The 9,929-nt window shown below is 37.4% G+C and overlaps 1 protein-coding gene across 2 annotated transcripts; it reads left to right on the plus strand.

Annotated features, from left to right (window-relative positions):
• Positions 1–2,199: 2,199 nt before the first annotated feature.
• fstl3 (follistatin-like 3 (secreted glycoprotein)) lies at positions 2,200–7,817 on the plus strand. Of its 2 annotated transcripts, none has more exons than XM_060880365.1 (5): positions 2,200–2,334; positions 3,451–3,636; positions 5,640–5,855; positions 5,949–6,218; positions 6,576–7,817. In XM_060880365.1, the coding sequence occupies exons 1-4, from the start codon at positions 2,259–2,261 to the stop codon at positions 6,185–6,187; spliced, it is 717 nt and encodes a 238-aa protein (XP_060736348.1). In that variant the 5' UTR covers positions 2,200–2,258; the 3' UTR covers positions 6,188–6,218; positions 6,576–7,817. The 2 variants fall into 2 exon arrangements, with proteins under 2 accessions (XP_060736348.1, XP_060736339.1); XM_060880356.1 differs by having other exon boundaries at positions 5,949–6,176.
• Positions 7,818–9,929: the final 2,112 nt, after the last annotated feature.

Genomic DNA, 9,929 nt, shown 5'->3' on the forward strand with positions numbered 1-9,929 from the left:
CTGTGATTAACGCATAATTGTGAACATGTATACGTGATCAGAAAGAAAGTGACTGTGAGTGTGGGAGTGCAGATGTGCTGTGGGTAGTGGAGTCCAATGCAGCCAGGTTTGTAGGCTGCGGTGTGCTCTGGTAGTTGAGTTTTGCAGACATGACAAGTAGCTTTCAATTCAGTGATGTTACTGTAGGTCATGTTAATATCTTTTAAGCTGTAAAATAATAAATAAAATTACATTGTTTAGTAGAATAATTTTCTACTACATTGTGTGTTTACTAATGTTTGATATACTATGTATATAGTATATATATATATATATATATATATATATATATATAGATAGATATATATATATTAAATAATTTGAAGGTTTGATTGAGAAATTCTTAATAGTGTTACAATTATAATAGATTTTTTAGAAGGACCCAGAGGAAGAGATCAGCTTCCTAGAGTATGAATGCGAGTGTAATATGAAAATTATTTAGACCTAACTAAAAATAATTATATGTCCTAGATAAAATTCTACATTTACAGCATTTGGCAGATGCCCTTAACCAGAGTGGCTTACATTTATCTCATTTATACAACTGAGCAGCAGATAAGGGTCTTGTACAAGAGGCACAGCAGGGGCAACTTCGCAATCTTGGGATTTGAATTCACAACCTTCCAACCAGTAGCCCAATGCTTTATCTACTGAGGTACCACTGCCCCAGACAAGTGCAAATAAATAAATAAATAAATAAATAAATACATTCTAAATAATGGTGTATGTTATAGGTTTTTTTCAGTTATAAACACTTATTACCGAATTCCTTATAGATGCGTTAGCAGTATATTGAGCCTAAATATTCAGATTCTGACATTTAATTTAACAAATCTACACTAATTCTTTGGTCATTCAATTGAGCAATGGAATCAAAATGCAAAAAAATGTGTTCTTAGTAACAACAAGCCAGGAGAACTACACAGTTAAAGTAACAGGGTATGTTATTTTTTCATCCATTCATTCACCATCCTGGTCAAGATCATAACAGATGCCAGGAACGCTGGACAGGAGAATTAACCAAGGGCAGATCCCCGGACTCTACTGCACTAAGCACACAAGCATTCCCACAAGCCATGGAGGAACCACATTGAAACACAGACAACTTTTTTCACCCTGCACAGACAGTAGCCACAGTACAGAAAGGAGCTAAAACCCTGGGGCAGTGAGGTGAGAATACTACAGCTTAGTGCCCAGCACTCCTGGTAATAAATGTTTCACACATATCACAGCAGTGTGATTACAATATTCCATGACAGTTCAACTTGTTTTCTTTGTTTTTGGTGCTTGGCACACAGGCCATCCATCAAAAAGCCATTATAGAAAGAACTACGGTCACATTGTGGGTAGCTGTGTGGGCTTTGACTTGTAAAGGAGTGGAGCATCTGCTCTAGATACTATTCAAAGCACATAGATGTGGTGTGAAGAAGTTTAGGAAGCAAATTGCTGGTGACCGCAGGGGACTGGGAATATAATGACACCCAGACACAGCAACCTGAGACAAGCAAAATAAAGACAGCAACAACCTACAAGTGGGCAAACCATACTATATAGGTTAAAGACTATATAATCCCTAATAATTCTGTCTTAAGATGAACTGCAGTGCTTCAGCATTTTAGCCACATGGCACAAAAAGCTGTCAAGAGTGTTGTGAACTGTTTCACCAGGCACTCATTTAAACATTTATTGGATAAGGATGGAGCCTATGTTAATCACATGAGAGTGAGCCTCTAGGCTGGCTCACACTTTGTCCGGTTTCAGCAGCTGAGGTGAATGTTTACACCGTGGGAGTTGCGGAATTCAGACCATGTAGCTTAGACTAAACTCCAGACGCTTTTTCTGCATTATATTTTCGAAACCGCTTTTAGCGTCGAACATACTGTTTTCATTAACTTCGGCGTGAATGAGATGAGGTGAGTGGGAGTTTTCTGCCTCATATCCGAGAAGTTACATGAACAGTGAGGTTAAAAAAAAAAAAAAAAAAAAAAAAAAACAGAAACCCTGGAACAACTATTGCCCATCCTGTCTTACTCACTCAAAGCTAAAGTATTTATATGGAGGCGGGCCGCTATCAGTCACTCACTCCCAGCCCAAACCATTCACGTAAACGGGGGCTGCGCTTCTACCAGACCCCCTCTTTATCTGTGTAAATATTTGAGACGGAGTCTCATTGCTCGGAACATCTGTGTGTGAAGTGTTTGAGTTAACTTCTCATCATCATGAACTTGTTTTCAGTGCTCCACTGTGTGGTGCTCATCTCGCTGTGTGGAACTCTTGCAAAGCACCAAGCCAACGGTAAGTCTGAGAGATTGTTTTTTTTTTTCAACACAAAAAAGTTTCTCTCAAGTATAATGTAAGCCTTCGATTCATCTATCTGATTTGTAGCAGACTCATAACTAAAATATAACTAAAAATATAAATGTACTGAGAGACAGACAAACCGTCAGGTGCAAGGGAAAAAGGTGCAAAAAACTTAACTCTGAAGATGTTCATTTGAGAAATACAGTGTGTATGTAACAACTTAAATAAGATGACTCTGAAGCATAGCAAGAGTTACATAAAACAACTACAATTAATTTTTTTTATTTAAAAAATAATAATAAATAATATATATATATATATATATATATATATATATATATATATATATATATATATATATATATATATATATAGTATATAATTTGCTAGAGTTTTTACAAGGTTGTATAAGGTTTATTGGCTTATATTTGATGTGTACTTGTGAGGGAATTTTCTTACTATAACCTCATTTGTGTAATTCTAAATAACAGAATTTTAAATAATTTGTTATGAATCCAAATGCATTATTTGTAGGACATGACTTGGATATGTGTTGCGGTGTAATACTAGCAGTATGTACTGGTGTTAGTGTTAGTACTGGTATACATCTGTTTTGCAATTTATCTACACACATCCAAAATATTTGGCAAACGCAATAAAAAATGTTTTAAAAGACGTTTGCCAAGACCTTTCAGGACTCCAGAGCTGATCTGAAGAAGGCAGAGTTATTATCAGAAAGAATACGCAAAGACTGACCAAGCAATCACACAGTTCTATCAGATAGAACTGTTGCTCAAAGGATACAAAAGATGTAGAAAGCATTTATGAAAGCGCACGGATGCACATATAAGTTATTAGAGAATATTTCTGTCAAATTCAGAATGGGAAATGTAAACATCTGTCCTGATGTTTTTTACTGTCTTTATCCAAACATGTGATCATCTGTTTTACATTTTGTCATAGGGTTGTTCAAATGTTAAAAAAGGTTATGTTATATATATCGTAATATTGCCAATGATGAATTCTCTCTCTCTCTCTCTCTCTCTCTCTCTCTCTCTCTCTCTCTCTCTCTCTCGCTTTCTATTTCTCTCTCTTTGTGTCTGTATACAGCGGGCATGTGCTGGCTGCAGCAAGGCCAAGAGCAGCGTTGTGACATGGTGCTGATGCGCGGTGTGAGCAGGGAGGAGTGCTGTGCTGGAGGACGTCTGGACACAGCCTGGTCCAACAGCAGCCTGCCTATCAACGAGGTCAGTCTGCTGGGCTTCCTGGGCATTGTGTCCTGCAAACCGTGCAAAGGTAGGTCCTAAAACGTTTCATGTAAATCCATGAAATGGTGTTATTCTTTTGAGTATGTGACCTTGCTTGCTCTGATTTCTCACCTGCTGTCTAAATTTACATTTATTCAATTGGTATACATTTTATTTTTATTCCAAAGTGATTTAAACCTGAGAGAGATACAGATAAATGCCTGATCATTGCAGCATTCCGTGCAAGTCAATAGCACCTAAGTTTGTTTAAAGTGATTGTGGTTAAAGAATGCAACATATTTTCAACTACACTTAAAGGCATCATCTAAATAAGTCCCAATAAGCTTTGCAATAATACATGAACCAGACTGTTCAAAGGGAAATTTGCTCTTCATCCAAACTGTGTATGAACAGTGTGTATGTGTGGCTCTGTGAGCAGTAAGTGTTTCGGAGGTCATTGTGGATCAAGGTGCTCTAGTGAAGGCAGAAAGAAGAAATTGGAAAGAGGATAAGCATTTCATCCTCAGACACGCAAATCTGGGCCTGATGACTGGGTTCTTTAAACTTTGTTCCTGCTCACATTTTTAAAAAGCTTTGTATGGTTTTAAGCCAGATGTTCTGTCTAACTCCATCCAGCTGTTTGAGTACAGTCCACTATTGTAAGACTTTGCCAGGTATGCAGGTTACTCAAGACATTGTAAGTAAGTAATTTCTTCACTGATTATCAAGATACCAAGATGGTCTGCAGTTTCATACCAGGTATAAATCTTTAGAAAATTTATCAAGTTTTTTTGATATTATGCATCTTGCTATCAAGCCCATGCTAAAGATCAACAGGTGTCAAACTGCAACTGTACATGTACTGAACATGGGGTGAATAGAATGCTTTCGATACAATAAAGGTTCTTTTTTCAGCCCTTCCCTCTCCTTTTCACTCTTTCCGAGTGCTTATTGGAAAGCAGGCTTGTTTTGCCTTCCTTCCGCAGAAATGACCGAATTCCAGCTCACCACAGAGAGAAATGGCTGCCACATGCTCATGAGGTCTGGTCCTCATAAGCCGAGAACACAATCAGTGCCATTAGATACGTCCAAAAAAAAAAAAAAAAAGCAAAGGGGAAAAAAAAAGTTGATTTTATTATCTGTTCCAGAATTCTTCCCTTCCATTCCCATAAAAGTGTATGGACTACTGGACCTTTTCTTCTATCTATTCCAGATGGCCCAGCTCATACTTTCTGTCTAACTTAATTTGTATTCTTCCTTACATTACAGTGTTAGAGGTGATCATTGGAGCATCCAATTCCTGAATGGTTGCCTAACCTAACTGAAATCATGCCTAAAACAAAGCAGAGAAGGAATGTTGGGATTTCCAGAGTAGGCAGCTGTATCTGGTCTTGCTGTATATGGTTTAGTGGCTCCTCACTAAAGACTATATTAAAGAGGCTTTTTGATGACCAAGCAGTTCAAGACCTTGGCATGCATCAATATTCACTTCACAGAGGACATGAGTGAGATTATTAGATGTTGATCTGTTGCTACATTGGTACATTATTCCAGCTATATGCACTGCAGTGACAGTAACTGTGCTGTGATGAGATTAAAGTGATGTGATCAGGGGGGATTCATTATTTTTGTTGAATGGTTTTAACTATAGATATTTTGATGAATAGACATTGACACAATGCAGCTTTTCAGAAATCTGGATGTGGATTTGGATGGCTATTGGGTAATCCAGCAGCAACATGAGTATGAAACCCTCTGGATAATGGGATTATAAATCATTACAATCCTCAAAAAGAAAGAAGATTAATAGCAAACTAAAATATGTATGAACGAATATATTGGAAATAAGGGTTTTTCGTTGAGTCTTTATGATTACAGGAGCATATCAATGGCAAATATTCATGGAGTCAAGGTGGACTTATCTATAGCAGTACTATATTGCAATAGTCATGCTGACGAAGAGGTGTTTTTGAGTTCTAGATGCTTTAATATTGTAGGAAATGCTAAGAATGGATTTGTTAAACACCTACTTTAATACCCTGTTTCTCATAGAGACATGTGAAGGAGTGAAGTGCGGCTCAGGGAAGGTGTGTAGGATGAAGGGTGGACGTCCTCAGTGCATCTGCTCACCAGATTGTTCCAACATCTCCAGAAAGCACGCCATCTGTGGGAGTGATGGCAACACATATAAAGATGAGTGTGCCCTCCTGATGGCCCGCTGCAGAGGCCACCTTGACCTCGAGATAATGTACCAAGGAGAGTGCAAAAGTGAGTTGTTTTGAACCTTTCCCATTGGTTATGAAGTAGAGAATGAATTGTCTGTAAGAAACTAAACTCAGGACGCCTAACATTTGTTTTCAGAGTCGTGCTCCAATGTTGTATGCCCTGGCACCCACACCTGCGTGACGGACCAGACCAACAGTGCCCACTGTGTGATGTGCCGCACGACTCAGTGCCCAATTCCCCTGCTCGGTGGTCAGACCATCTGTGGCAACGATAACATCACCTACGCAAGTGCCTGCCATTTACGTCGTGCAACCTGCTTCTTCGGCCGCTCCATAGGAGTGCGCAATTACGGCCACTGCAGGAGTAAGGACTAAACACCTGTGGATTAAACACCTTCCATATACGGTAGAGCAGATCATATTGGGGGCGCAAAGATGTTTAAAATCAAGGTTTTCTAAATACAAAGAGTAAAATTTCTTAGGAAACAGATTTGTGTTGTGTTTTTATTGGATAAACTACTGGATCATAACAGCAAACCTCTAATGTCAGAAAAAACATTCTAGAAGTTTCCTGAAACAAATAAATTCATACTTGGATTGTGCTTAAATTCGTCATACTCTTCCACCTCTGGGTCTTCAGTCTATATCAAAAACAGAGCAGCTTGAGACAGAGTAGCTTGAGGTCTTTCTTTTGTGCATGGTTTTAATCCAACAATTGTCATTACAGTAATAATCCGTGTTCCATTTTTTTGTTGTCTTTCAGGTGAAGAAGGTAGTGAGGAGAATTCGCTCTTTTAGGGAGCTTGGCTTTGCATGAGACCAGCTTGTACATCTGATGACAGCACAGTTTATGTGAGTGACTTGTAACCTCCCGACAGAGTCATCCGTTCTGTTAAATGAAGCGCTAGATGCATGCAGTACATACTTCAAGAGAAATGTGCACCTCTCTTGCTCTCTGTTATGGTATTATAACATATGAAAGATTTGAAGATATAAATTTGGTCATGACTATGTGCATATTGTAAATACATTACTGCTATTATTTATTGGAGACTGGAACGGTTTCTCCAAACGTTTATTTTTTATTTATAGTTCCTTTTGTTTGCGCTGCATATTCCCAGATCCATTGCTTTCAAATTGATATTTATTATGTTTTCATGTACAGACCAGTTAGAGTATAATAGCTCATGTATAAATGCAGACAGTTTAATTCAATGAAATGCAATGCCTTGCTATATGACCAACTCCGAAGATAAATGACATTAAAGCATTGTTTAAAATAAATGACAAAGCCCTAGATAATTTAGAGAAAAACGTCCCCAAATTCACTTCTTTCAGAAAGCCATGCACCAGGACAGGCGGCATTATTACACAATCTGGAGACTATTTATTACGAAAATTAAGCCAAAGAGGATTGTGTGCTGTTCGAGTTCTGCTCCCTCATGTCTGGAGGTTAAAGAGTTTACAGACATAGAACCAGAGCTTCCAGGCCTGATGCTGTGCCACTTGCACGAACGCTACATTGGCATGAAACCTAAAACAAGCTGCCTGCTGAGCGGTGAAATTACAAGCTACAGTCTAATAACATTGTTGTTTTTTTTTTGTTTTGTTTTTTTAATGAGCAAGCTGGGTCAGTCCAAAAAATGTTCAGTTCATTGTACTATTTTATGGAACTGGCGTTATTGTTGTGTGAATGTGCACATTTGTGAAGTACTTGAGTGCAGTGATGCAAACCATTCTTTTTATTTTTGAACAGTGATATTTAGTGAACCTCCACATAAGTACTTTGGTAATCTGTTATGTTTTGAAAATAAGTGAAAGGACAGTGATGTAGGCCTGCTCATTAAAACAATTTTTTATGAACCACACATTTATATAACCTTGTAAATATCTTTTTCTTTTTGCAATCTTTGTGTATCTACTGTGAGATTTCTTAATGTATCGACCTATTTTTGTATTTTAAAACTGACATTTTAACTCTGATTAAAAGAGACTTCTTGATTCACTTACTGTATGTGTAATCTCTCCTCACGCTGAAAATGGAATTGTCAGTGACATTTAAGAACATTTCCACTGACAGCAAGTCTGTTTGGTGGATCTTATACGTGACTACAACCAATTTTCAGTTTTCCTACTGACAGACACAGAAACTAAATGACAATCAAACATAACAGAGACTACTAATGAAATGTTTTCATGGCATGATCCAGTGCTGTCCATTGCTCTCAGAAACCCACAGGGCTCCAGCTGGGAGTTAATGCATCCTTTACAGCTTTCAGCATCAACAAAGGCGAACCGCAGAGATTACCCCTGAGGTTTTGTCTTAAGGACTTTCAGAGCCTTAGTTCTGACCAAATGAAATCCAGTGATGTTATACACAGCTAGTGATAGTGCAGTAAAATTTCACGACCCTTTGAGGTTCTCTGAGGGTGAGGTGGGACACCAGAAGACCACTGACTCATTTCCCTGTATGAAATAGTTCACTTCTTGTTTTTTTAATTCATTTCTTTTTTAAAAAATCCCTCAGCCCAGAGAGGAAAGAGGCACTCCCGGCTGCATGCCACATCTGGTTTAACTTTGGAAGATGTTTATATTCCAATCCAAGCATCATTTTATAACGGTGGGACTAGAATTAAATGTTTGCTCAAACAGACCATAACAATTCCGTACCAAAAAAAAAGTTGTTTTCTGTAGTGCCTCCCTGTTGTTTTGTGGGTCTGTTGCTTTCCTCTGCAGTTCTCACGACTGCATTAGGCTCTTTGTCTGAGTGGCACTGAAAATTTGTTGATTGAACTCAACCCCTCGTATTCAAGCATCAATACACTGAGTGAGTGTACTCACGTTTTGATGTGAGCCATTGAAATTTAATAACACCACAGTGGTAAAGCCAACACTAATCTGTAAATCAGATTATATTTCGATCTGATACAATGGGTTTAAGATTTGGTCCCATTTTATGAACCATACGAAGAAGATTATCTAGAATGACACATTGTCCTCATACCATTCATTTAAAGTAAAACCATTGAGACGCCATCTTTTCTAGAAGAATCCACTTTTCCTGAAAAAAGATCTCAAGTGAACTTCATCTTCATGCTGTTCGAGCTTGGATATGAATAAATGATTAAAAGAAAAGAAACTTTTTTTTTTAAATTTAATTTTATATCCGAATGGGAATTGTACTAGTGCTTTCGATTTTTCCCCATCAGGTCGTAATGGTTTAAATTGCTTCCTAGGTTCTAACTCTTTTCCTGAATTTTACATTTACATTTCCATCGTCATTCCGCTTGCACAGACAGATGAAATATAACCTGAAAAATTAATTCAAACCATAGTAAGAACTTGAGTAGATGTTTAAGAAGATAAATGCCAATGAAAAAATAAGATGTTTTATCTTAGATGCTGTCTGGTAGTCAACAATGTCTCAGAGATTATATGGTTCAGATCCTCAGAACAAGGTGCTTAACTGTCAAATGCTATGAATATCACCATAGAAAATGGAGACACTGGGTTCAATTGTGCTTTAAACAGCAGACAGTGCCACAAAGAAGCTTAGTAGATAGTGGGATTATAAATCATTAGTCTTCAACAATTTGTATAATATAATACAAAAAATGATTGTTTAAAAGATATTCAGTACGAGCATTACAGTCTTTATGAATACACCCTCAGTTCTTAGGTACAAGTCAACAGTATCCAGGTGAGATTAACCTCCACTGAGCTAGTACACTAAAGCAAATATCATGGTTTAAATGTAGGCATAAATCCTAGAAGTCCTGTTATATGTGTATATAGTTCTAGTCAGTGACGTGGTACACATGAATAATAATTAATTAATGAAAAAATAATTAATCCCTCATATATCTGTAGTTTCATCAATTCTTTAAGACTGAGGTGAGATAATGAGATCATTGCACAGAATCACAGAATTCAACTGAATCACTAATAATGTTCCAGCAAAAGCAACATTTTTGTATATTGGTGTCATAAACAAATTAAACAGTATACAGTACATGGAAAAAATGACAAAAGATATTTTATGTAAATATTCCCGCTTTTAATTGTTCTGTTTGTCATTACTGGGAAACTCCAATGATTCATATATCCGATGATTCTG

This window comes from Tachysurus vachellii, chromosome 1, assembly GCF_030014155.1.
Source record: "Tachysurus vachellii isolate PV-2020 chromosome 1, HZAU_Pvac_v1, whole genome shotgun sequence".
NCBI lineage: Eukaryota > Metazoa > Chordata > Actinopteri > Siluriformes > Bagridae > Tachysurus > Tachysurus vachellii.

Excerpts from the sequence above, each read along its gene's own strand:
- fstl3 (XM_060880356.1), top strand. The coding sequence starts at position 2,259 with ATGAACTTGTTTTCAGTGCTCCACTGTGTGGTGCTCATCTCGCTGTGT. Across the intron at positions 2,335-3,450 it reads TGCAAAGCACCAAGCCAACG|CGGGCATGTGCTGGCTGCAG; the intron begins GTAAGTCTGAGA and ends GTCTGTATACAG. Across the intron at positions 5,856-5,948 it reads GTACCAAGGAGAGTGCAAAA|AGTCGTGCTCCAATGTTGTA; the intron begins GTGAGTTGTTTT and ends ATTTGTTTTCAG.